Source organism: Magallana gigas, chromosome 3 (genome assembly GCF_963853765.1).
Source record: "Magallana gigas chromosome 3, xbMagGiga1.1, whole genome shotgun sequence".
Classification (NCBI taxonomy): domain Eukaryota; kingdom Metazoa; phylum Mollusca; class Bivalvia; order Ostreida; family Ostreidae; genus Magallana; species Magallana gigas.
Window position 1 is genome coordinate 26,503,271 of NC_088855.1, and position 27,972 is coordinate 26,531,242.

Genomic DNA, 27,972 nt, shown 5'->3' on the forward strand with positions numbered 1-27,972 from the left:
TGGGGGGATGATTCGTTGACAAATATACAAAACACTGAAATTTTCAAGACGGTACAAATTTTTTTGAGTGAATGTGGTTGTTTTTCAAAAAATGTTTGAATTTATAAGGTGATATTATATATGCAGTAGATTGTTTATTCATGTATATTTATGTGTATTCAATATATTCAATGTATGGCAATATTTATGAAATTTCATTACTAGGAGAAGACTATCTAAGTTTTAGAACTTGTGTCTTATCCTTTTGATTTATTCAATAAAATATGTTCAATTCATAGCTTTACCTATCAATAAACAAGTATAGCAGGTAAGCATCCAATCGGATTGGACATCAGGAAGGTGTCTTCCCACTTAGCTAAAATTCTGAATTTTTTATGGGTGTCAAGGAACAAAGGAAATTAATTACAGGTGAACAATAGTCTTTTCAATTATTGACCTTAAGTAAATGTTAATTAAATATAAAAAAAAAAATAACAGGCAATTTTTTAAAATTATGTTTAAAATTAAAAAAAAATTAATACATATAATAGTAGTAAATTTTAATAATTAAAAAGGGTTTGTTTTATGATTTATAGTAGCTTAATTTTATTGTATGTAAAATTACTCAATTTTCATTCTTTTGAGGAGAAGGAAAACAAACATGGTTGCATTAAAGTTTATTTTAAATACATGCATGTACAATCATAGTCAATTACAAACCCTGTTTAGTAGTTATAACTTATTTTGAATACCATATACATGTACATAAATATTTTAGCATGTTATAAATTACTTTTTAGTGCAAATATTCTGGGGTGGATTGAAGCTTATCTTACCGATAGAAATTAACAAAGAGTGAATTTAGAAGGTTTTTCATCTACTAGCTTATAAAACTATATACATGCTAGGAAAATTGTTATTGAATTAGAAAATCTCAAATGTTAATGAATTACATGGTCTCTTTATACCATTGTAAAGTGGTTTTGAGATTGAAATTAATAAATCTGGGATACCACAAGGGTTAGTATCAGTGCTTGACCCTTTTTTGTTTTTTGATATACATGTATACTAATAATATTGCTGATGGCATATCAAAAAACATCAGATTATTTGCTGATGATACAATATCCCTGTTTGCCATTGTGGTAATGACATTATTACACCTTCTATGTCCCTTATCTTGAAAAAATAAAAATTATATGATCCCAATTTTTGGCTTTTGATTCTAAAAGTGTAAAAACGATTATAACGTTAAATTTACAAGAAAGCAGAGAAATTATCACATCATACAGCATTCAATTTGGCAATGGTGGTGATTATATAAATAAAAATCAAATGCTCATGTACATTTAGGAATACATTTTCAGGTTGATGGAACTTGGACTTATCATATATTTAGTAACAAATATACATGAAAAGGCTTGTAAGAGGCTGAATATACTTGAATACTGAAACATGTCATAGATAGAAATTCGTTTATAATAATCTATTTTGCTTTAATGCTTCAAAAACGTACAGGTAGAAGTTGCAGGAATTATTACTGGGCTTAGAGTTAATTCATTAGGGGGGGGGGGGGAGTAAACGATAGGCTGTGTATTATATGTTCTGTAGAAGCAGTAGAAGACAAATTTCATTTTTTATTACATTGTACATCTTATTCAAAACTTAAATTAGAACCAATTTCTTTACTAGTACTGGCTTTAATAATCGATTACTAAACATGTCAGACTCAGACTCCATTGGTTTTCTCTTATCTAACAGACAATCTATCCTGTATAAAAATAACAATGCGTAAACTTACTATTTGTACACTCATGTTTATAAAGTGACATATAGGTCAGATGGGCCGGGTGTTTATTTATTAAGGTATTATATGATATACATGTATCTTTCTTTGTTTATAAAACACATGTCACTATAATAAATCATTTACTTACTTACTTATCTAGATCATGTTTTTATGATGGACTGGGCTGGGAACCTTTACATCTTTAAGTTAGAAGAACACAACATAAACTACATTTAATGTACATGTATAAGATAGTTAAATGAAATTTAATGGCAATTAAATCAAGCATTTAGTTTGATTGAAGTTTCATATGATCTAATTATAAGCCATGTGAATTTCCTTGGTTGATGACAACAATGAGCAATGGTTACATAATGTGGGCCAATGAAGAGTATGTTCTGCACCTTGTGCATGTAAAAAAAAACTCCTTCTACGATACTTTGGAATATGGATCAAAGTATTAAAAGAATTTGATAAATCCTCTTTTCCCAGGAATTTATCTCTGGATCCAGAGGAAAAAGTCACATTTTTTATGGACCAGCAACCACGTTATTCCTTAGATGGTATGGTCAGTTTTTAGGAATTTGAAAATTAGTGTGGATATAACAGTATGCATCAAAGCTTCAAAATGGGAAAACATATAATTGTAGATTAATTGTCTACAACCTGGGAAAATTAACAACCAGAGCTGTTTGAAAAATAATTTAATTCACAAGGAAATTTGTCAGCATGGATATCATTTTGGTCCATTCATATCTGATAGGGGGCATATTCAATGGAGAATTTCTACTTCATATTTAGAAGCTCAAATATTTTGAAAATCTATCATTCAAGAGAATCATAAGAATTGTCAAAAGCAAGAAAGACCAGTACCGGTATTTAAAATACCCAAAGATTGTCTCCTAAATCAGAAACCTTTATCATTTTTCAGAGGGAAAAGATTATGATGAAAATTTTCGAAAGTTAGTTTCCTTATTTCTTTTAAAAAATGTAGTTGTTCAGCTCTATGGAATTGCATCTCGTGCACAATGGAATCGATCATCATGCTTCCTTGAGTTCTCTCTGTATTCTAACTGTCATCTCTTTACAGAGCAATTGCAGAACAAAACTGTTGGCATTTTTATATTTCTGAACAAAAATTAAATGTACCAGATTATGGTGACAATTATTGCCAGGATTTTACATAAGGAATAAGGAATTATTCTTTGAGTATTATGATGTGATAATTTTGGTTGGGGCGTGATCAAATCCAATAAATTATGACCTCATAATATTCAAAGAATGATTCCTTATTACTTATATTTATATAACATTAAGCCATCGTACGATTAAATATTTAAATTTAAGTAAGCAAACCCCGCTGGCGCCTCACTTTGGCGTCATTTGTATTATGGGTTATATAGTACAAAATCGATTCGTAGTGTTATCACAGGCAAAGACACTGGAAATGTAAATATATGATTTTCAAAGAAATGGATTCAAAGGGATATTTTTCAAACGATTTCTCTCTACCAGTCAATGAATTACCACAAGACTGGGATGGGACTTTTGTTGATCTCTTTGAAACTATTAAAAAGAGTGTGCACTGTCTATCACAAGATTTCAGATCATCTTGAAAGGGCATATCATTTTGAGTGGAACGAAAATATTGCAGACATGAGCCTCTAAAAATCACAGAGATTATCTTCTCATAATCTAATTCAACAAAGAGCTACCATCTGCAAAATGTATTAATCAATGCCAATTAATCAACCAAAACTAGGAATTTGAAACCGAATAGTCAATTTTATTTTGAACAAAATATTTTGCAACATAATGACTTGCATGTAAAAATGAACATAAGAAGAAAATGTACAATCCCATCAGAAAATCTTATTTTACTTTCTTTCAACATATAAGACTACCATACATTAACTGAAAATTTTGCAAGTAGTGAACTTCTTTTTATATACAAATCGTCATCATCATTATCATCATCATCATCCATAGCACTATGATTAGACACAAACCAGCACTCTTCATGTCTTTGAAATTGGACTTAAATGATAATAGACATCCAATCACAGGACTTGAAATAGAAGAAAAAAATGGAATATGTTATTTTTTTCTCATATAAAATAAACAAGTTAGAAATGCTGTCTCCTCTGCAAGGTTTAATGTTTAATAACTCATAAAATTCAGAGTTCATTTGCTTTATTTCATAGAATACATCTTTATGTTGGAAAATTTAGTAAGTAGTTTTTAGTCTTCAATTAAATGTTGGTATTTTATTTATCAACAACTTCTACATGAATAGTAAATTTTAAATATTTTTTGGATTGATTATTAAGTTTGAGGAATAGAGACAGCATCTGTAGGTCAGGAAAAATAGATTATATATTCAAGCTGATTTTAACATACCTGGCATGACATGAGTAGGTTTTGGGGCCCCAGCTCAGAGACCACAGAAAAGGTGGGTGGGGTGTCACAGGTCTTTCCATGAAGTTTCACTCCATCATCCAATAACTGTTTAACATTTCTCAGGGTCAGGCAGTCCTGCTGTAACAAAATGGTATGATTTAAAAAATCTTGAATCTCTTGGTTCGACACTGGTCATAACACTTATTTTTTAAAAACAGTGAGCATGAACATGAGCATATTTGAAATAAGTAAAAAATAATTGTTTCCTGATTATATTAAAGGATGTTTATTTTACTTACTTCGGTATCTACTCGCACCCCACATTTACAGAATATCACAGATTTGTTTTGCAGCAGGCTGTTTCTGAAAATATAATTTCAGTAAATGTAGATTACATATTGTGTTTTTATTCTCTGTGATCAGAATTCGGATATCATATTTATAGAAATAACTCTTTATGGAGAATGAAACTGAAAATTTTGGATAGCTACAGTACGTATGCATACACTAGTCCACACCAGAATTGGTATCATTGAATCAGTGCACATACATGTAATAGTTTAGGCAATGGGCTTGTTATTATTACCCCGATCTTTCAGTGTAAGGGTAAATATGGTTTCTAACCCTTTTTCTTAAGAAATCCAATTTTGCACATTAAAAATCTTCAAGTACATTATTAAGTGTGCACATTAAAAATATTCAGTGTGCACATTAAAAATCTTCAAATACATTATTAAGTGTTAAGTTCATTACTGTCATGTAATTGTAACAACATTTATTTAAATACCTATAATGAATAATGCACAGATGTCAGACTTCCAAATAGTTAAATGGTTAATGTATCTTTACATTACTATGTTGATACATGAACAACCAAAGAAAGCATTTTATTGCTTATAGCTAACATGAATTCATAAAAGCATTTTGTCGCCATATTATAAGTAGCTCCTCAAATGCTACTAGCTGACATACCAGTCAAGAAAGTTACAGTTGGTTACTTTCGGATAGAGGCATTCAGGTAGCATGGACTTCTTTATGTATGAACAACAACACATTGTAGTACCGGTAATATGTTTGTAAAAAAGAAATAAAGAAAACTACAATAAAAAAAAATTAATAACAGAGGCTAAATTCTTTGAAAGAATTTCCAAAGTATCCATATTTTCTTGCACTGATACGTGTGCTGCCTTACTTCGCATGCACAGCAAACACGTGCGTTGTTCATATACAGTGCATAACGTGTGATTAACGTCTACATTATGTTGTGGACCACGACCGCACAACATCAAACACAGTAAATAAGTGATAGTAAATCCAAGAAAGTAACAACATAACATCGATTTTATCAGTTTCTACAAAACCACACCGTTTTCTAGAGTCCATGCTGTCACTGCACCATCTGCTACAGCTTTTGGTTTGGGTATGTGTGATGTTATAACATAAAATCGCATTAAAAAGTGCAACACAGGGAAACGTTCTACAATGATCAAGGATTTTTTAATTATGTGTGCCTGGTTTCATTCTGTTTTCTTTCGTCTTTCATTTGAAATTCCTTATCAGTGCAGTTTTCAAAATGTGTTCCTTAAAATCTTTCTGTCCAATGTACCATAACGTGTTTGGGTGAATCGGTTGACCTTATATAGGGGGTGAGTAGATATGAGCTGTAGTCAGAGATAAAAGGGAAATAATGCATATTTATGAATTCATGTCAGCTTTAATCACATCATTATGTTAACAAATACAAGTAAGGTGAGATAAATAGTTTACTTCTGACAGACTGGGCAGATCACTTCTTCCGCTGACAAACTTGCAATTGCTGAACACAACACATCTTCCTCTTCTCTTACACTAGCCTCATACTTCTCAAACTCGGCCAACATCTTCAGCTCTGACACCCATAAATATTATTCATACAGAATTATAATTAAAGTGCGTTATATTTTCAACATTACCATGCATTTTAATTTTTATGAATGAGGAGCAATATGCACCTTGAATGCCTGCAGTTGTAGAAACAAAATTAATCCCCATCACTGTTTTTTTTTGGAATTTAAACAAAATAACAAAGTATAAAACAATTAAGCTGATTGACTGAACATTGAAATGCAAATGTATTTATTGAAAATTTTTTGTACCTTCGTGTCTAAGCTCCTCTTGGATATCTTCAAACAAATTAAGGACACTTTCTATATCAAAATCGGCAGCAGAAAATCCCTCCATCTATAAGAGGAAAACGAATCAAATATTAAATAGAAATAAATTAAACATTTAATGTAAAAATTGTAATGATAAACTACTTTTTATAAAAAAAAAATTACCGATATTGATTAAAAATTATCAAGTAGATTTCTTTTACAAAAATATCGATTATATAATGATGATTCCAGATATTGGCACAGCTGAAAAGGCAGGACTTTAAGTGCAAGAGTTCTGCTAAAACTTCTTTGAGGTAACCAAAAAAAACCATAGCAAAATGATGCTTTGATCATATATCCAGAAAGAAAATGCCATTTTGTAAACTGAAACAAAACTTTATACAACTCAAAAGAGGGGATTGGGTTGGCTTTTAATCTCCACTTGTATACTCAATATACCTCTATATCTAGCTTTTCCTCCCCCGAACCTAAATTTTTCTGCATCGTCTGGAGCTCATCTCTCATCAAGTCTGTTATAAACTCATCTGTTTCATTAATTGATGCGCTGATATTGCGAAACTTTTCTTGCAACTTCTCTCTGCTCTCTCTCAGCCTGCTCATACATCTCTGTAGTTCAAGACAAATGTATTAATCAATGCCAATGGAGTTTTCCTGTTAGCTTTAACTTGTTGTAAAAATTTTCTTCCGTCGCGATCGCTCAGACTTTTCTTTCGACCTGTTTTGGGGGCTGTTTTAACAGTTCCTCGTATACAAAAATATCTGTAAACTCGGTGCACAGTTGTTTTCGACATATTCAACATATCTGCAACTTTCTGAAAAGAAATTCTCTTCTGAACCAATGCTACAACTGATCGGGGCTGGTGGGTAGGTGTCCCGTTACTGAAGCATTGTAAACATTTAAAATCGGAAAAATAATTTTTGACCAAAATTGTGACCATGCCCCTTTAATGGCTCGTACCTTTCTGTAGGTTTCTTTCCACGGTGGAGTCTTTGCCTTGTACAGAGCTCTGTGGTCTTTCCTTGTCTTCTCACTCACAGACATCCTGGATCTGGTTATGTATGTAGATATCAAATAGATTGTTGTTAGCCTAATCGGGTTATGATAATTATGAAAATACAGCTGAAATGCTGCCAGAGAGACATAAATAATAACATGTTATCATGGTTATATATGTCTCTGACATTGCATATCATGTGTTTGTTGACTTCAGAAAATGCACGTCATTATTACGCAAAAATTAAAGATATATATTCAAGATTTCATAGGCCCATATTTTAAAAAAAACAACAACACTGTAAACATAACAAACATAAGTACCGCAATGTACAGGGAGTACTTTTTATAACGGGCTTATATCTATTATTTTTAAAAATGTGAATATTCACTTTTTCATTGAGTAACAGGAAGAAATGCATTCAGAATGAACAATTCAGGTATAACCGCAGGGGTTCGTCACGAAGTTTTTTAACCTTTTTATATCTTGTATGGAGGTTGTAGATATAAAAAGGTTAAAAAACTTCGTGAAGAGCCCCTGTGGTATAAACCTATGTATCTGTAAACTCTCACCCGTTTAAACCACTAACCAACTCAGCGCAACTTCTTTGATCATCAATGCTTTTTGTCCTTTTTGATTTACTGCGGGAATTATCTCCCTTGACTTCAAAATTTGATGATGCGCAATGACGTTTTACTCAATATTTGGAAAGCGAAAGTAGATCAGACACTGTTACTATCTGTAAACAACAAGAAACGATGGCTTTGGCAACTTTCCTGCATTTTACTCTTATTAACGAGGAACGAACCCATACAGGAATAACTTCTTAAACATCTTTGAGCCTTAAGGCTCTTTGAAAATATTTGAAATAATAGTGATTTACTGATTTCACGGAAAATATTTATTTGATGTGTACAATGTCAGGCGAAACTAAAACATACAGGTATCATATATAGCCATTTCTACATATATCTACATGTATTTTTAGTCTGGCCGCCCAAATTAACTTAAACAGCCTTACTGCATTTGAAATTCTGTACGGTCTTTTATACGTTAACGTTATATATGAGCCCGTCCTTATTTTCTTTTGAGAAGTAGACAGGCATATATAGCTTACATCCACTTCTTGTCCACTTCTCAAAAGAGAATAAGCCCGTCCTATGATATATCGCGGTAGTTAAATCATTTTGTCGAAAAATCTATCAATACGGAAATGTTATTGTGAGTTTCCTCTATTATATACTTCAGTGATGTTCAGCGTGTCTCTGTTTACTATGTCTAAAAATATCCCGACATCAAATGTCAATTTCAGTGCGTGCTACTACACATTAACAGAAATACCGCGATATCATAGAACCTGCGATATGATGGGAATCAAGTATAAGTTACAAATGCTTTGAAGATTTTAACTATGTGATGAATTTTATTTATCAATTATTATGAAAAGCTGTTTTAAAAATGTTAATGCACTTCTAATATTTTTACTGGATTGTCATCAATGTTACAAGTTTCTATAACCCAGTTATATGGAGATTTTGGCCTATTAATTGCTATGTGACCATAAATCATCTTTTATTTACTTTGTAAATGTTTACTTATGTCCTCCTTTTAGATTAAAATTAGTAACCTGGAATGTAGGAGATGAAGAGCCCTTGGCAGACTTTACAGATCTGTTGGATCTTAAGACAGACCCATTGCCTGATATTTATGGCATAGGGTTAGTTGTCTGAATTATTTGGAACCAATTATGCACATGTGCATCACATAAAATGCTAGACAAAATGAGACATAAATTTTAAAGAATCAGTAGGTTCAGGTATACACTGAAAACTATTTGTCTGGAACACTACCTCAAGGTTTTTATTTCTTTATTTTACATGTACTCCTTAAGATAAAGCACATAGTTATAGTTTGATAGGGAAAATACTATAACCTTTTCATAAACAATAATATGATGTACACAATTAGTATTGATCATTTTTCTGCTACCATTGAATTTTTTATGACAAAAAGTTACAGATTTACTTAATTTTTGCAAAATTTTCAAAAAGTGAAAAAATGAAAATTGAATTTTTGCTTGAACACATCATTTGTGATGTGTTCAAGGAAGAATTCAATTTAAATTCATCTCAGTTGCATCATATGAAATGAAATTATTTAAATTATTTAAATTGAATCATGGTTCATGAATTTGTACATGTATACATTAATCCTGTATTCAGTGTATTATATGAATCTATCCATCAAACAATTCTTTATATTAAAAAAATAATGCTTCTGACAATCATTTAATTGTAGTTTCTTGAGCATATGGTAATATTTATATATATTTTTTTTAATTGAATTGACTATTTCAGATTACAGGAGGTAGTGTCTGGGGAGTATGGTGCTTACAAAAGCTCATGGACAGCACTCTTTAATGACATCCTAGCTCCCAAGGGATTCTGTCTGGTAATTGTTATTCGTAACAGTTTACTGATATTCTTCATGAATGAGGAATCAGGAAATGAAGTAACATTAAAAAAGTCCTTTTGATTTGTAACCTGCTCATTTGTCATATGGGAGTCAGACTCCTTAAACTACGTGATATCATTCATGTTGTGGTCATGTTGAAAGTGAGCATAACAATCTGTCATGTATTTATATTAAGATCGTAAATGAGTTTAAATACTAATTAATTAAGGTAACAATATGACAAATAATAAAAATAAAATAATAAAAAATAAAAATAATTCACTACTTTAGTTTAGATTGCATACAAAAAAAATTAACCACTCAATGACAGTATCTCATGCAGAGACAGATTATATTTTAACTGATGACATCATTGTTGTAGCTGAAGGCAGTCAAAATGCAGGGCCTCCTCCTGGTTGTGTACATCAAAAAGGAAGACCTTCTGTGTGCCACTCATGTTGAGTCGGAAATATCACGGGCGGGGATGGGGGGCTGGTGGGTAGGTGTCCCTCTTTATTTTTCGTCATAATCATCATACATTCACAATCTTAACCTGGATTACCTAGGCAAAATATTTCCTGAACTCCCCTTTTCATTTAGTGTTTTCACTAGCAACAGGAACTGAATATTTTAGATGAAATTTAGTATTTTAGGTACATGTTGATCTGATTTCTCTGCCTTTATAAAAGCTAGAAAAGAAGGCTATTTCAATATTTGGTGAATGTGTGTATGCATGCAGGAGTGTTCCTACAAAGCATGTCAAGGATTGATTGGTGTCATGGTTTTTTGTCATGATATGATGAAAAACAATGTATATTTATATGTATAAATGTGTCCGATACTTTGATGTGCAGGGAAACAAAGGAGGAGTGAGTATCCGCTTTGATCTCAATGGCGTCAATGTTATCATTGTCAACGCTCACCTAGCAGCTCACAGGCATAACTCTGCCGAAAGGATTGAGGTAAATCTAGCTGCCAAGAACCAGTCAACTTTGCACAAATAATTACTGATAGATGTCATTGAACAATTTTATTGGTTGTTTCTTTCCTAATATTGTAGAGTATGATTTTGAAATACACTTGTGTTTTTAGTTACTTATACAGTAAAACTCGTTTAGTACGAACACGGATATTGCGAATTCACAGATATAGCGAAGTCATCATGGATTACCAGCTATGTCAATTTAATGAATTTCTTATACGGTTATAATGAAAGTGACTCCGAGTTTTGCTGTAATAGGAGATGTAAATTGCTAATTGGACTAATCCATCATTTCTATTATGAAAAGTATTAGCAGCTATTAGACAAGTACCAATAAAAGCACACATATAAGTTTTTTGCTTTTTTACTCTTTTACCATTTGTTATAATTAGCACAGACTACATATTTTAGTTTATAAATTTTATTTATGTACAGGATTTTTTAACTGTTTTGGATACACAGAAGTTCAGAGATAAAGATGTAGATCATATATTAGATCATGAGTAAGTTGGAAATTGACATACATGTACATTTAGTATGACAGTCCCCTCTCTCTCTCTCTCTCTCTCTCTCTCTCTCTCTCTCTCTCTCTCTCTCTCTCTCTCTCTCTCTCTCTCAGGATTTTCTTGCTTAAAAATGTTTTTAAATTATTCTTGAAATATTTGTTAGGAAAAAGTGGTTTGACAATTTGAGAGGATCGGAACGATACACATTGCATAGATATATACATATAATAAGCACTAACATTGCAATAACTCTCAAATTGACATATACCTGCCTATAGTGAAGGATATAGATATACATAGAGCACAGGGAAATTTACTATATTTGAGCTCCACCTATGCCCTGGTCGGGGCTTCCTTTTGATGACAAACAGAACCTAGCAAGCTGGTTGCGCACAACATGGTCGTTTGAGGTACAGGTGGAATACAGTTAAATGACAATTTGAGAGGATTGGAACAATAGTCATCGAAAGCAATATTTTTGTCTTGCTTAGATGGCTGAGTGGTTAGGGCAGTGGCTGCTTACTGAGAGTGGGTTCCAGAGGCCGTGATGTTCAAGACCCTGCCGGGGCAGAGGTGGAATGTATAAGGATAATTATTTAACATGTAGTTACAAAAAATATACATCTACAATATGCATGTATATTGTTTTATTGTATATTTATTAAAAACAGCTATGTATTCTGGATTGGAGACCTAAACTTCAGAATAGACGACTTGACTCAAGAAGAAGTACAGAATTTAATTGAGAAGAAAGACTTTGAAACTTTGAGGAAGAAAGATCAGGTAACTCTTGTAGAAATTTATGGCTATTTTGACATACTCTATACTCTAGCTAGGAATTGGTTGTCCCTTCTACAAAATATCTTATTATAAGAATTTCATTGAATTAAAAGTACAATGTGCTTTATAGGAATGCACTTGTTATAGATTACACTTGATTTCACTTCATCGATAGCAACAATTTTGATACATATTATAAACCTTAAAATGGAAAATGAAACTGATATGAAACAAATATGAAGGTTTTACCACAGTACAGCCGCAAACATCAAGTGTTAATGATTGTAAAGAATTTAAGAAATGACATCCCTAAATATTCCAATGTGTATTTTTCCTATGGGACATAAATGATTAAAACTGTTTTTATCCTTAGAAGTTTGAACTGTACATTCTGTGTATTTTTTTCTTAGAAAAAGCGACTCAAAAGTAAAAACATTTATTTAAACATGCACTTAGATTATAATCTCATATTTTTTGCATCATACACAGATACAAAAACAAGATGGAAGGAGCTCCTCTAAAGTTATGACTTTACACATAAGAATCTTGTATTAAAGATACAGACGGTGGACAAAAGTATCAGAACGATTTACGTTGCGTTAGACAAGAATGCAAATGTATTTTGTGAAGAAAAAAAAATCTCAAGTTTTTCATTACAATAAGAATTCATTGTGCAGGTACTTGTAGCTATATACACATGACCTATTGCCATTGGTTTTTGTCCGTTACCATGCGCTGTGCCTCCTCCCAGTGTTGTGCCTCGTGTCTTAAAGGGGCATGGTCACGATTTTGGTCAAAAATTATTTTCCAGATTTTAATGTTTACAATGCTTCAGTAAGGCATTTTTATAATGCAACCAAAATTTAAGTGACATTCGTTGAGTTATAAGGGAGTTACAGAGCTTGCAATTCTTTGCTATGTAAACAAAGCTTTTGTTTACATTTGGAACGTTGAAATGAAAACTCCAGTCTTGGACCAAAAATAAATGTGGTAAACATTTGATCTGTTTATTTATGCTTAAATTGAGATGAAAAAGATGAGAAAATCAGCTTGAAAAAGAACTCTTACCGGTATATTGAACTAATGTAAACAAAAACAGGGCACGAGCCTTGTTTACATGAAAAAGAATTGTGAGCCCTGTATCCTGCATATAACTTCACTACTGACTCTCCAATTTCATTTAGTCATTAAAAATGCATTTCTAAAGCATTGAAAATAATTAAAACAGAAAAATAGAATTTGACCAAAATCGTGACTATGCCCCTTAACAGCTTCTTAAAATCTACTTGGCCAATTCTATTTAAATTAGGTATGATGCATCGTTGGGGTAAAGGAAACAAATTGTAAATTTCATGACTCTTGCCCCATAGGGGCCCAAAGGGCAGGGCAAGAACTTGACTCTTTTTCAAAAAAATTTCTTTATGCTCCCACTCATCTGTAAGAAAAACTGAATTCATAATTATTTAGACCAGGAAGCCCTCTACTAAAATTGTAAATTTCATGTCCCCCGAGGAGATGGTTTTGACGCTAGGATGGGGCCATAATGGTCACAAGTATTATTATATGAAACAAAACAACCAAAAATACAAATAGACTTGTTAATAGTAAAGTAAAAATTGGCTAGCAAAAAATACTGATGTGTGGTATGTGTACAATTATTTTTGAATAAATTCCAGATGATGTCTTTGCATAGAAGGAATATAACTGAACAGGTGAAACATGAGAAGTGAGAAAAGAAAGCAGATTACCAATTTTTTTAGGTCACCTGAGTAAACTCAGGTGACCTATTGCTATCCATTTTTGTCCGCCGTCGTGTGTCGTGCGTTAACAATTTTACATTTTTAACTTCTTCTTAAAAACTACAAAGCTGATTGTTACCATTTTTAGCTCACCTGAGCTGAAAGCTGAAGTAAGCTTAGTTTATCAGGTGACCATCAAGGCCTGTTGGCCTTTTGTTTTCTTTCCGGTCTATGTTTTAGTTTGCATTTGCAGTTAATCAAATGCAGGGAAGAAGGTTTGATATTCTGTGATTTTGAAGAAGGACAGCTAGATTTCCCTCCCACCTACAAGTTCGATAAAGGAACAGATACCTATGACAGCAGGTGAATTCACACTAAGCACTGCCTGCAATTATAGACACATGACATTGTACTAGGTTATATTGGTGTCAGAAATACTGACAGATCATGTACTAAAGATGCTTCTATTTTATCTGAGAATTAATTCTTTATATACATGTAATTCAGTTGGCTTTAGGAAACGATTAGTCATTTTCATTTTGACATTTTATTTTTAACCATTTGCAGGCATTTCAATATTTTTAAATTACTTAGATAATACTTTCTCAGCATGAGTCATAAATATGTGAAAGAAGAGTTTGTGGTGAAAAAAAATGTTAAACACATGTTTTAAAAAAAGCAGATTCAGTCATTATTTTATTACAAAACATGTTACTCCTTAGCATTAAGAGGCGGGTTCCTGCATGGTGCGATAGGATTCTGTGGCAGGTACACGACGATGCTTTTGAGAAGATAACAATCGCAGCAGAGTTATTGGAATACAAGTCTCTTCCATTTTATGTTCTCAGTGATCATAAACCTGTGGTAGCCACATTTAAATTAAAGGTGAGGTTCTGAGATGGAGAGGAAAGAAATACACACCCTAAGCCAATGTCATGTGCAACTGATCAATTTATTATCAACAACTTTTAATTACTTTGATCAACCTAAATTTTCTTTTAAACACTGAAATAAAGAAAAAGAATAGAAAAAAATCTTTACATAAAGTATATTGTACATGTATTTCAGTTACTCCATTCCTTTTCAATCTATAGTTACTTCAAAATGTGGAGTTACATGTATGTTCTGGGCTGGGTCTGCATGGTCTCTATAGGAGGGTTGTTCGGAAATTATTGAGACATCACAAATATCTCTCTTTCTAAGTGGCGGATTTTAATGAAAATTGGAATTAACATTGAAGAAACATAATTGAAAAAATGATCAAATTAAAACTACAAAAAAATACTAGTTTGTTTATGACAGTACATAAACAAGTCGGTGGTTGGGGTACCCGGCGCAGGCACAAACTCGGAGTTTAAAATATTTAAACATCTTCATTTTAAGTGTTGTTAGACCTAAAACTCTTGATAAAATAAATCCAATTACCGGTATGTATGTTCATTTTGCTAATTACTGTGACTAACTTTTGTGCAAGTTTTACTATTGTATGAGTTGAAATACGGAGAGAGTACTTTTAATATTTAACAAGCAATTGAAATCTGACTGAGACGGTTTATTGAATTTTGACGTCATGGCGGCGCAGCGAATATGCATGAAATTGGTGTGAACCTCGGAAATGGACTTTTATTGGCCAGAAAATTGCTTAAATAAAAACTATTCGATGGAAAAGAGTCAAAAGCTTCAGGTAATCGTTTTTTTTTCTGATTGTTTAACTAGAAGTAAAACATTGGGACTAAATATCAAATACTTTTTCACACAAATTGATTTTAACAGTTTTAAGATATATACCGAATGAATGTAAGAGTAGTACATATCACAGTAAGTTGACTTTTGGGAGAAAAAAACTTGATTTTTTTCACACAAAAATCAAGAATGGAAAATATATGTAAATGCTGCCATTTTAAAATAAGAAGAAAAGATGAAAAATGAAGAATTGTTCATGTATCCGTTCGTTTGCAAGGTGTTCATAATACAGGACCAAGTAGAACGTTCAAACGACTTTGCGATGCGTTTGTGGTTGCGCCTGGTCATTGGATGTAAGCAAGTTTGTTAGTTTACCAAGAATGAACAAATGACGTCAACAACTTCAAAATTTTTACTTTAACAAAAGACATCCTGGTGTATTTTCTGGTGAAATTTCAATGATTTATCTTTTTTCACAAGTTAGTAAGAGTAAATGTCTCAATAATTTCCGAACAACCCTCGTATATGTAAATTGTGGCTTATATATATATATACAATTGTTAACATATTTGAAACTAACTGATTTTTCTCTTAAAATAACCAAGTAAATATTGGGATCCTGTTTCGTGTTCAGGTTTTTCCTTGCCAGAAATTTCCAGCTCCTGTGATTTTTGATGTGGAGAAATGTTGGAAAGCAGGTCAGAATGTAGTTGTCAGATACAAAATGAGAAAAAATTCAGAGCTGATGTCATCTAGTAGAGACTGGATCGGATTGTACAAGGTACAATTGGATGTGAAAAAAAAATAAAGTTATTAATGTTAAACATGCAAGTACCCTGATTATTTAGTCTCTTGTACCTAATTATATTGTATGAAAATTTATTGTTGAAAAGAAAACAACAACAACAAATATCATTTGTTAAGAACATAACCAGTATTTGTCATTTCCCCTCTGTGCAACATTGAAAAAAGGAAAGAAATCTTACATGAAAGATATTTGTGTAAATATACATTAGAATTACTTTAAATGCTAACTGTGGCAGAAGTTTATAAAATGATGTATGCAGATTTGATCAAACATATCAATACATTATTTTTTACAGGATGATTTCAAGCACTTGAATGACTATGTGACATATGTGTGGGCCAGGGAGCTAGCCGAGGGCTGCCCTGAGGGGGTAGAGGTGACCTTCTCTGGGCGCTATCTCTCAGGGTGCCGGGGAAGTTACAGGGTGGCATACATCAGTAACTACAAGGACACACTTCTAGGGCTGAGCGAGGAATTTCAGGTACATCATGATATTGGATTTTTGAAGATCAAATGTAACACATTGTCCTAAAGTGTACCAATTCAATCAAAAAGACTTTTAAAGTTAGTTAAAACTATGGTGGCCTTTAATTTATTGTTCTTAAATGATTTTTCCCATCTTATAGCTTTGTAAATGAATCCAATGATTTTAAAAATCCAATGATTACCTTAATGTCTATAATTGTCTAGCAAATATTATGAACGATTTACCAAAGGCATTACATGTACTGTCTGTCTTTGAGACATTTTTGTTTGTAAAGATGTTTGGTCTTTAATGATTTAGATAACTGCAGACATTTTTTTATTTAGATTGTCTCATGATTGACTGCCACAGTAATGATCGCCCAGTGACTTAAAGTATGACACTGCCAAACAGATCAGGAAATCCTCAACAAAATCGTCTAGTTTCCTCTTTATAGTGTCTTATTACATGTATCGGATACATGCTGTATATAACAAGATCTACTGTGGTTTTTAGCTCACCTGAGCTGAAAGCTCAAGTGAGCTATTCTGATCACATTTTGTCTGTCGTCCGTCTGTCTGTCCGTCCGTCTGTCTGTAAACTTTTCACATTTTCAACATCTTCTCAAGAACCACTGGGCCAATTTCAACCAAACTTGGCACAAAGCATCCTTAGCCTAAGGGGATTTAAAGTTGTGAAAATTAAGGACCACGCCTTTTTGTAAAGGGAGATAATAAGGAATTTATGAAAATTTTCGAGAAATTTTCAAAAATCTTCTTCTCATGAACCATAAGACCAGGAAAGCTGAAACTTGTGTGGAAGCATCCTCAGGTAATGTAGATTCTAATTTGTGAAATTCATGACCCCCGGGGGTAGGGTGGGGCCACAATGGGGGGTCGAAATTTAACATAGGAATATATAGAGTAAATCTTTAAAAATCTTCTTCTCATGAACCATAAGACCAGGAAAGCTGAAACCTGTGTGGAAGCATCATCAGGTAGTGTAGATTCATTGTTGTGAAAATCATGACCCCCGGGGGTAGGGTGGGGCCACAATTGGGGGTCGAAATTTAACATAGGAATAAATAGAGTAAATCTTTAAAAATCTCCTTCTCATGAACCATAAGACCAGGAAAGCTGAAACTTGTGTGGAAGCATCCTCAGGTAGTGTAGATTCATAGTTGTGAAAATCATGACCCCCGAGGGTAGGCTGGGGCCTTATTAGTTGGTTGAAGTTATACATAGGAATATATAGAGTAAATCTTTAAAAATCTTTTTCTCAGAAACTAATTAGCCAGAAAAGCTGAAACTTGACTGGAAGCATCCTCAGGTAGTGTAGATACAAAGTTGTGAAAATCATGACCCCCGGGGGTAGGGTGGGGCCACAATGGGGGGTCGAAGTTTTACATAGGAATATATAGAGTAAATCTTTAAAAATCTTCTTCTCAGAAACTAATCAGCCAGGAAAGCTGAAACTTGTGTGAAAGCATCCTCAGGTAGTGTAGATACAAAGTTGTGAAAATCATAATCCCCGGGGGTAGGGTGGGGCCACAACGGGGAATCGAAGTTTTACATAGGAATATATAGAGTAAATCTTTAAAAATCTTTTTCTCAGAAACTAATCAGCCAGGAAAGCTGAAACTTGTGTGGAAGCATCCTCAGGTAGTGTAGATTCTAATTTGTGAAATTCATGACCCCCGGGGGTAGGGTGGGGCCACAATGGGGGGTCGAAATTTAACATAGGAATATATAGAGTAAATCTTTAAAAATCTTCTTCTCATGAACCATAAAACCAGGAAAGCTAAAACTTGTGTGGAAGCATCTTCAGGTAGTGTAGATTCATTGTTGTGAAAATCATTATCCCCAGGAGTAGGGTGGGGCCACAATGGGGTGTCGAAGTTTAACATAGGAATATATAAAGTAAATCTTTAAAAATCTTTTTCTCAGAAACTAATCAGCCAGGAAAGCTGAAACTTGTGTGGAAGCATCATCAGGTAGTGTAGATTCATTGTTGTGAAAATCATGACCCCCGAGGGTAGGATGGGGCCACAATGGAAGGTCGAAGTTTTACGTAGGAATATATAGAGTAAATCTTTAAAAATCATCTTCTTCTCAGAAACTAATCAGCCAGGTAAACTGAAACTTATGTGGAAGCGTCCTCAGGTAGTGTAAATTCAAAGTTGTGAAAATCATGATCCCCGGGGGTAGGGTGGTCAGAAGGAACACAATTGTTTTAGCCATGGGATACTTTGTATGTGTATTGTTGAATCAAGTTATAACTAGTCAATATCCAAGGAGTATAAATACACGTATACTGGCCGAAATATATCGAAAATATGTAATGCAATTTTGGATATGAAATGATCCGAGAAGATTTTGGTTATGTTCATCTGAACAAAACACATTTGATTACGATATTTTAACATTTGCTTATTAATTGAAGAGTTGTGGTAAAAGAATATGTTTTACAATTTTCAGGAAGTAACAACAATGGCCTCAGATTTTTACTTATTTTTGTTGTGCATATGCATAATTTCCATTGTCAGACCCTTCAAAAGAACAAAATGTAAACTGATCAAAATGATGCATAGAGTATTTCATTTTGGACAAAACTTGTCCTTCTCTTACTTCAGCTTGTTCAACGGGCTTAGTTGTATATGGTGATATATGTGTATTATACAATACATTATGATGTACCTAAACATGTGTAACTTGTGCTAAAACTTCTGTGATTATTTAATAAATGTGGTTTACTTTTTATAGATATATCTATATATTTATTAATGTGCGTATCACTCAACATTGGGAATGTAAATTAACAATAAAAAAAATTATTGTGGTGAAATTTGAATATGTTTGTTCTTGATACTCAAACTTGCATTTACTGGTTTAAAGACAAACCCTCTTGTTAAAAAAGGTTTAACCGCATACGCATGTATTAAATGTATGTATTAATTTTTCAATGAAGTAGTGACCATGCTCCTTTAAAATATGAATTATATTTTACAAATTCGCAGTTTATAAACTCAAGTCGGAGAAGAATGGAGAATTTGTCAACGAAACTTATAATATGAAGAAATCTTGATGATTAAATGAAAAGGATGTCTGAGATGATCGCTACCTCTAAAGCCCATATGTTTCTCCAAAAAACATTTTAATGGATATTTTAATCTCTTTAAAGGGACTGAGACACGATTTGAGCTCAAAATCTTAAATTTTATTTTTCCATTTTTAGTGTTAAAAATGGTTAATATGGGTATTTTTAATGCTTTGTCAAAATTTGAAAGTCAAATGTTGAGTTATAAGCAAGATACAGCGTTTGAAATTCTTTGTTTTGTAAACAAAGCTCGAGCCTTTTTAATGTTTAGACATGTGTTTTATTGGTACAAGTTCCAATCAAATGTTGCTTTTTCTGTTGATAATATTATTTATGAACACATTGAATCAGTTTACCTTGTTTGCCACGAGTTATTTTGTCAAAGAACTGGTAAATCCATACTTTACATTATTTGTAAACAAATATAAGACTCGAGCTTTGTTTACATAACAATGATTTCTTACCTCTGTATCTCTCTTATAACTAGAAATCTAACATTCAAATTTTGGTTAATCATTCAAAATGCGCAAGTAAACAATTTTTATACATAAAATGAAAAATAACATTTTGATATAAAATTGTGTCAAAGTCCCTTTAACCCTTCATATAAAGTAACTAAAGCACTCTCATTTTACTGAGAGAATGCTGTTTTAGCCAACGTTGAAGATTAATAATAAAATTGCAAGAGAAATGCGATAGGTTCAAAATGCAAATCCGAAAAAATTAGAATTATGTACTATAGAAAATAGAACCATTTTAACAAGGCCTTGGACTGTCCGTAGGACGTAGCTATCATTTCTTGCGTCAAAACATGCTAAAAATGATGCTGGATTCAAGTGAAATATGCACCGATTGCGTAGTCTTAGCTCAAAAGCCAGACAAATTGTGTTGATTTCATTGAGCTTTCACTGAGTGGGCAGCAATGAAATAGACAGGCATACGTCACATTGCTGTTTGACACAACTACCCAAAGTCCAAACTCCTGTTATAAAGGTTCTAAAACAAAAAACTTTGATTTTCTAAAGTTATTTTTCCAAAAATTCAACTCCCATATAGGTCGATTTAATTGTAATTCACAATATATGATACAATATTGTAATGTATGATATTATACAATATTGTATCAAACCATACATTTGCATACAATATGTTAATATCATCAATAAATATGATTTTCATATAGTATGATAAAGGTGATCTTATAAAGGTGAGCTCTGTAATCTTTCCTTACCTATGTTTATCGACTGTCTTAAGGAAGAAATCTGGCCATGTATTTGAATTAATAAAATATAAACATACATAGAATATGCGTTCAGTTGTTAAATGTGCTCGCAAGACTTGAAGGATTTATCTACTGTAGGAAATCAAAACTTTTGCTAAATATCATTTTGGCAGACGAACAGACAGAAAACGACCGAAAAGAACAGACAGGACAAAAACAAACTTCATTCATTCTGGGTTTTAAAAATATTACTATTTACTAAAAAATTTAAATTTTGGTGTATGGTATTATGAAAAAAATCAACTATATAACCGACTTAGCCTAAATTCTACACTTAAAAGCTATTCGCGGGATAGGTATTTGGTAAATTTTATGAAATTAATCATCAGCTAGCACAGAGTTTGGAAGAGATAACTCCTTCAATTTGCACTCGGGATGGTTTAAAGAAAAGTGAGATAATGTAGTGGGTATCGGCCTGGAACACCCCTCTTTGCTGTGAAATGTTAGTTTACCTGAGTGGAGTATATACGAGACATATTTTGTTCATTTTAACAAAATATTTTTATTACATATAAATATATACTATATCTCACCTAATACATATTGTCATATAATGTGCAAATCTGATAAGCAAAGTAGAAATCACGCGTTTCAAATTGTTCGACAATCAATCATAATTGGTTTATAATTTTGGTCACTGTATTTTATCAGTCTGACTTGTTTTCAGAGTCAGAAATGACTTTATGATGGAGTACAAAAAGATAATTAATATTTACAGTCATTCACTCGCCTCACAGAAGCACTAATGCACACACAGTGTAAACATGTTACAGTCAAACATAGGATATAAACTGTTATGTACAAAATACATGTATATGCATGTACACACTTTCATTAATGAAAAAAATCGTACATCAAGAATAACGATCTTAAATGAATTCCATATATGAAAAAATATGAGATTCTTCAACAGAGACAAACAGAGTTAACAATTTAATATTATGCAGTTAATCGTTACTTGTAGTTATGTTGAAATAAAGAACTTTTAATCATTCACATTGAAATAAACCCTACAGGTGAAAACTGTAAAAGAACTCGTATAAGTTCTGGAAAGAAGATTTAAATAACAGTTGAATTGACATCTTTTATGTCACTGGATACTTGGCAAGTCATATTTTGAATTTTTCACGCACTGGAACCGGACACCTTCGGCATATTTGATCGATTTTTTAAGGCAATGAACTACACTTATGTCATTTTCTCAAAGATGCCAAAGTTTAGGAGTTATGGCAGCTGATTCATAAAAATGTTTCTTTCTTTCCAAATAAGCTCTTTTTTACTTTTCTCTCTTCAAAGTGCACCTAATTCACGTTCGGAGCGAGACTCTGAAAAAAAAAGATTAAGTTTTTTTAATAAAATAAGTCAATTCATTTATCTATTCTTTCACCCCTCTTGAAATCCAGTCTTTCTTCCTCCCTTCCTCTCTTTCTGTTTCTTGATACAGGACAAATTAAAAGAGGTAAAGTCATTCAATTATTTATTTATCCCTCTCACTCTTTCTCATTACTCAAGGATACTAACTTCTAAGTGTTCCGCCGCTTTCGGATCTGGTTTTCCTATAGGAGCCGGCGTATCCCGAGTAGCCGATTTCGGACACTGGACGCCTACGCTCGGTGGGGTGTTTTCCCGTAAGATCCCCGGTCACGCGTAGGACCCGGCTGCCCCCTAGATCGTTCCGTTTGGTGTAGACAGGGGCACTGTGACCACTGTACATACTGCCTGGGTGCTTTAGGTGGTCTAAAAAAAACCGGAGAGACTTCGTGAGGTTGCATGTCTATCTTATTACCTAATCATGTATCGGTTTACCAATTCATAAATGTTTTGAAGTTTTCGAAACTTACTTGGATCTCCATTGCCAATGACAACTGGATTGGAATACTCTCCTGAATTTACATATATCATTGAGCTTGGCCTGCTCTTATAGCTTGGTGGAGCCATGACCACTGAGCCTGCGTAGTAGGTATCACGGTCGTCCTCAAGATAAATTCCTTCCACACCCATGTTGACGAGTTGTCGTACTTTGGGCAAAAAGAGAGCAAACAAACAAAGGGTTGCAGTGGCAAACAGCCCAAATGCAATGCAAGCGTCACCATACTCGTGAGCATAGGCATTGTCGCGGTTCAATCCTCCAACGAGGCCCCAAGCAATCCAAACCGGAATAGAAAACCCAGCAGCGATCCCAATAAACACACTCTCTCTATGATTTGTGATAATTCCATGTGCTTTCATGGCAACAATGGTGGTCATGAGAATTAAAAACATTATGTACAGAAGGGAGAGAAGATGGTTTTCGAATGGAGTTCTGACGAAGTTCTGCATGTCGTTCCAACCCATACTGGCCTGCCAAGTAAAATGATTGCAAATCCACTCCTCTCCTCCGTAGTTTGCCGTGACTTTGACGGCATAAGGTGGGACCTGAATGAGCCACTGTACGTTTATTACAACTTGAACACCAACAGCAAACATAAACATCAAGAATTGGTAAATACCCTTGAGGTAGTTTGGTGATTCCATATCGGCGAGAATGGAGTCGGAGGATTTCGATGTTAACAAAACCATGAGTTTGACTAACAAGACAGCAAAAAGAATGGAGTAACAGAAACCTACCCCAAATCTCGTTATACCACAAGTGACATCTGTCGGAATGACAATAAAAGCAAAGAGAGTCAAATAAGACAAGAAAATCCCAAGTAATAACAACTGGCCTAACCACATGGTACGCCACTGTCGCCCAATTCGTGTTCCAAGCAACTTGTATAGAATATACACCTCAAAAATAAGCACAGCTAAAACACCCAATCCAGCCAAAACACCCAGAGCAATGATCCATCTTTGACCAGTTTTGAATCTGGTATCATATAGATCTCTGCTTCCGGACGGAGGGAAAATCCCGGTCATCTCCTCGTTATAAGGAAATCTCAGCAGTGCGTATTTCCCACCTTCCGTGGGATCTGTTGTCGTGGAAACGGTGACACGTGACGTCGGACTGGCTGTTGAGGTTGTTGTTACAGGTAACTCGTTGCATTCCAGACAGGGTGAGCTTGGACAAGAGGATGAGTATGCTGTTATAGTCTTCTCTAATTGCAGACCTGAGCTGGGGTTGTAAGTTGCAACCTGAAAAGGAAAATACTTGGAATAATATCTGAGATACAAAATAGTCTATAAAATTACAATATAAAAACTTTCTTTTTCGAAACAGATTATAATGAGTTTCTTACCTCGATGGATTCACTTTTTGATGCATCATATAAAAGTATTTTCAAATTGCTCAATGAATTGGAAGCATCGCCTTTCATGCTTCCGCTTGTTTGAAAGTAGGGCACACTTAGATCAGTGGTGTTGATTATTCCAGTGTAGATCTGCTGACCACGATTGTTAACGTTAAGATAGTTGGAACAGAGGTCGCCTGAAGTGCATGCCTTGGTGGCTCCGTTTTTCACCCCCTGAATAACTGCTTTTACCGCAGCAAGAATGTACGGGACATGTGGGCTTTTCTGATAATTACCAAGTATAGTTTTATTGGTGTAGTCGCAGTTTAAACTGTTGCAACCTACTTTGGATCTAAAGTATTCTTCGTACCACTTTCTGTTTTTTGAGTTTTCTCCAGGCTTCAAATTGTCTAAATGTAAATAAAAGCTATTTACATCAGTGTCATAGTTGGAAGGGCTTTGGAGGCTAGTAGTGTACGCGTTTACTTCAAGTCCCTCTATAGCTCTGGGATTCCATGATCCAAAGAAAATTAATTGTGTAAATTTTTGCGGATTTCTGTTTTTCATTTCAGACAGGAATTTTTTGGCCTGGGATTCCGGAGCCAGAACAACAACATGCCTAGTTTTAACTTTAGCAAACACAGCATCAGCTATAGTCATGATTTCTGAAGCTGATGGATCTGCAGAAAAACCAGAATGATAGACAATGCAAATACCCGAACTTGCAGCCTCTTCTTTGAATTTCATGTACTCAGCCATTCCGATGTCATCCTTCGTGTGAAGAACCTGTACATACTTTGCATTTAATGTACTACTTATCAACGTGCTCAAAGCTTTTATGTTGATTGCATCACTGGGAACAGTTCTCAGGAAGAAATCGTAAGTTTCACCCTTGTTGGATAACAGATTGGTCGAGGCTCCGTAGCTAACCTGTGTTTTATTCATATCTTTTAGAAGTCGTGCAGATGACATGGCGTCGTAGTTGTCGCCTGGTCCAATGTATGCCAACAGATTTCGTGGCGTGGGTGGGTTCACATCAGAAACTCTAATTTTGCAAGTTTCAAAACTGAGAATATCTTCTATGGTTTTTTGGTAACGAGAGCAAGTGTCAAAAGCCACCCCGCCTATGGAAATGTTGGAATGAATGCTCTTGTATCTATCTATGGCCCAGAGAAACGCTTCCAAGTTGATGAGTTCCTCTTCTCGAATCGGAGCATTGTCGCATGCGTAGGCATCGTTGGTTCTTTCGTGAATACCGAACAGACCGCCTATGTAGTAATGCCTGTTGGGTTCATTGTTTGTTGCTGGCTTTACGGCTACCTTGTTGTATGTACAGTCGGCACCAGTGGCTGGACATGTGCTCTGAGCATGCGCACATTGATATATGATAGCCAGGAACGAAACGACACACAGAGGCCTCATCTGGAATTATAAAGCAAATACTCGGCAATGCAAAACCTGAATGCCAGACAATATCGTCCTAAATTGTTATGTCTTTTAGTGAGGTAACTATATGAAAATTTGAACATCATTATTATTATTTTATGTGAGGGAAACACTATCTTGTTTATTCTACAAAAAATGTGTATCTGATATCTTTTCGAACGATTTTTTTTTTTAGATGTATGGGGCACCACCATACAATTTTAAAATCATAATTATATTTTTGACATATCCATACTGATATCTAAAGGGTTCCCACACCACCTTTAACATAAACGAAAATTGATAGATGTCAACCGATATATTAGTAAATGCAACAGAGTTCCCAACTTATTAGCAAAATCGTTTATCAGCTGTTACAGTTACAGTACCATACTAGCCTTGGTGACTACATATATTTGGTCTACAATATCAGATTCAATTTTGATGCTTAATGATTTCTTTGAGACGGTAGACCTTCAGCGCGGAGGGGGAGGGGTGGTTAAAAGGTCCGGATCCACCACCGGAATCTATATATTTATAAAATACATACTTTTTGGACCCGCCCCACCCCCGAAAAAAACCTGGATCGGCCACTGGAAAAATTACTAAAACGTAGTGCATTAACAGAGTATACATTTGTTGGGTTGTTTTGAGGCTATGTAAGAAAAGTAAGGCTATTATAGTCTGAACGATAGCTTGACTGATGCTTCACAAGAAATGTCTTTACAATTTCAAAGCTAGTAAACCACTAGTTATTATTTTCAAAATAAGGAGAAGAAACAAATCTAAAAAGAACTACAGCTTTCTAGAGAAAAATATCTTCATTTTCTGTTGTCGATTGTAGAAATTATTCCTATTGAATATATACTACTAAACTGCCTATTGGAAATACAAAGTATACATAATTATAGTAGTTTAAGAAGCAGGAAAATGTAATATCAAAGTTTAGAATTCAAAGATCACGATACTCTGTGTTAACAATTGTTAAAAAAATAAAAACATTTCAACTTTCAAACTTAAATGTATCTTTGGTATTAATCATGGTAATTAAAAACCCATCGACATCCAGAATCAGGACTGCAATAGTACATAACGTTAAAAAAAACAGTTTCTTGCGTAATTTTTCGGACTTTCAAAAGCGTGTTTGTTGCTTTAAATAAACGAAGCATACTTATTTGACACAAAGAAAAGTCTGTTTTAAGCCATTTCACTTATACCTAAGAACCATAGCACCACCCCAACCCCAACCCCAACCCCCCCCCCTTTGCCACCCTCTCCTCTCTCTCTCTCTCTCTCTCTCTCTCTCTCTCTCTCTCTCTCTCTCTCTCTCTCTCTCTCTCTCTCTCTGTTTTTCAATTAGCAGGAAGAAAGGCGGATATCATGGGCGTTGAATACAACATCTTGTGCTCCTTTCATTTTCACTGCTTCAGCAGTTTCATAGACAACATAACCAATTTTAGCAATAACATGGTGCATACCGCCCTACACGTAGACAAAATACAAACCTCATCCACACTTTGTACAAGTATTTATAGGGTTTATACAAATACAAGAAATATCAAAAGCCCTGTCACTTTGAATGGCAACGTCATTTTTTCTCTGCATTCCATTATTCAATGTTAGCCAATATGCAAAATATATGTATGCATAAGTGTAACGACTTTCAATCTTTCAGTTTAGTTTTAATGAAGCGGGATTGGTTTCTTGAATGTTTTCAAAGTTCATCATTTTGATTTTTAAAATAAGTCATAGGGTGGTGCCCCATTTGCAAACTCTCATTAGAAAAATAAAAATAATATTCATACACGACATATTTCACTTTAATCAGTGCATAAATAACAATATCTGATAGAGTAACTAGTATCAACTAATGACGGTAAACTGTTCATTTCATCAACAAAACAGTAGCATGCAGAAGACATTTCATTCATTTAATACACATGTCTTTGGGTTCCACGTTTGGCATTAACGGAAAATTATTCATAAGAGAATTAATTAAGCTGGCTAGAACGTACCTTTTTCAGCTACGGGGCCAAGTTCTTTCCCCGTTCCCAGTTTATACCGACTCCGAAATCCTGGAATATCCCAGTGAACCAATTTCTTGGAGGCAACAACAAGATTTAACCCAACCCAGACCGGCGTTCTAAAAATACACACCTTATAAGTCTATTGAAAAGTAAACTACTATTGTATTGAAATACCTGTATTCAGGTAACCCAAAATTTT

General features: G+C 33.9%; 3 protein-coding genes across 6 annotated transcripts; 1 reads left to right on the forward strand and 2 right to left on the reverse strand.

Moving 5' to 3' along the window:
• Positions 1–3,533: 3,533 nt before the first annotated feature.
• Positions 3,534–8,000, reverse strand: LOC105322894 (RPA-interacting protein A). Of its 3 annotated transcripts, none has more exons than XM_011421799.4 (8): positions 7,909–8,000; positions 7,283–7,373; positions 6,763–6,930; positions 6,304–6,388; positions 5,936–6,056; positions 4,468–4,531; positions 4,169–4,306; positions 3,534–3,836 (listed from the first exon to the last, which is right to left on the reverse strand). In XM_011421799.4, the coding sequence occupies exons 2-8, from the start codon at positions 7,364–7,366 to the stop codon at positions 3,807–3,809; spliced, it is 690 nt and encodes a 229-aa protein (XP_011420101.2). In that variant the 5' UTR covers positions 7,367–7,373; positions 7,909–8,000; the 3' UTR covers positions 3,534–3,806. The 3 variants fall into 3 exon arrangements, with proteins under 3 accessions (XP_011420101.2, XP_011420099.2, XP_011420100.2); XM_011421797.4 differs by having other exon boundaries at positions 4,169–4,303; positions 7,892–7,995; XM_011421798.4 differs by having other exon boundaries at positions 7,892–7,995.
• Positions 8,001–8,012: 12 nt separating this feature from the next.
• Positions 8,013–19,493, forward strand: LOC105322893 (inositol polyphosphate 5-phosphatase K). 2 transcript variants are annotated; one of them, XM_034481726.2, is made up of 12 exons: positions 8,014–8,262; positions 8,932–9,036; positions 9,677–9,770; positions 10,156–10,272; positions 10,628–10,735; positions 11,191–11,258; positions 11,933–12,044; positions 14,034–14,143; positions 14,503–14,665; positions 16,098–16,244; positions 16,567–16,752; positions 17,082–19,493. In XM_034481726.2, exons 1-12 carry the CDS (start codon positions 8,228–8,230, stop codon positions 17,091–17,093), a joined length of 1,257 nt encoding a protein of 418 aa, XP_034337617.1. In that variant the 5' UTR covers positions 8,014–8,227; the 3' UTR covers positions 17,094–19,493. The 2 variants fall into 2 exon arrangements, with proteins under 2 accessions (XP_065935146.1, XP_034337617.1); XM_066079074.1 differs by lacking the exon at positions 8,932–9,036 and having other exon boundaries at positions 8,013–8,262.
• An 827-nt stretch (positions 19,494–20,320) lies between these two features.
• LOC105322892 (metabotropic glutamate receptor 2) lies at positions 20,321–27,931 on the reverse strand. The gene is made up of 5 exons (XM_034481727.2): positions 27,762–27,931; positions 24,331–25,743; positions 22,954–24,226; positions 22,634–22,849; positions 20,321–22,437 (listed from the first exon to the last, which is right to left on the reverse strand). The coding sequence occupies exons 2-5, from the start codon at positions 25,741–25,743 to the stop codon at positions 22,403–22,405; spliced, it is 2,937 nt and encodes a 978-aa protein (XP_034337618.2). The 5' UTR covers positions 27,762–27,931; the 3' UTR covers positions 20,321–22,402.
• Between the last annotated feature and the right edge of the window lie 41 nt (positions 27,932–27,972).

Bases quoted from the DNA above. Each gene is read 5' to 3' on its own strand.
- LOC105322894 (XM_011421799.4), bottom strand. From the start codon at position 7,366: ATGTCTGTGAGTGAGAAGACAAGGAAAGACCACAGAGCTCTGTACAAG. The intron at 6,931-7,282 runs GTACGAGCCATT...CTTGAACTACAG, and splicing joins GGAAAGAAACCTACAGAAAG to AGATGTATGAGCAGGCTGAG. The intron at 3,837-4,168 runs GTATGTTAAAAT...TTCTATTTCAAG, and splicing joins ACCTACTCATGTCATGCCAG to TCCTGTGATTGGATGTCTAT.
- LOC105322893 (XM_034481726.2), top strand. From the start codon at position 8,228: ATGTGTACAATGTCAGGCGAAACTAAAACATACAG. The intron at 8,263-8,931 runs GTATCATATATA...TCCTCCTTTTAG, and splicing joins GGCGAAACTAAAACATACAG to ATTAAAATTAGTAACCTGGA. The intron at 10,273-10,627 runs GTAGGTGTCCCT...TTTGATGTGCAG, and splicing joins CGGGGATGGGGGGCTGGTGG to GGAAACAAAGGAGGAGTGAG.
- LOC105322892 (XM_034481727.2), bottom strand. From the start codon at position 25,743: ATGAGGCCTCTGTGTGTCGTTTCGTTCCTGGCTATCATATATCAATGT. The intron at 24,227-24,330 runs GTAAGAAACTCA...TTTCCTTTTCAG, and splicing joins CAAAAAGTGAATCCATCGAG to GTTGCAACTTACAACCCCAG. The intron at 22,850-22,953 runs GTAAGTTTCGAA...GGTTTTTTTTAG, and splicing joins CATTGGCAATGGAGATCCAA to ACCACCTAAAGCACCCAGGC.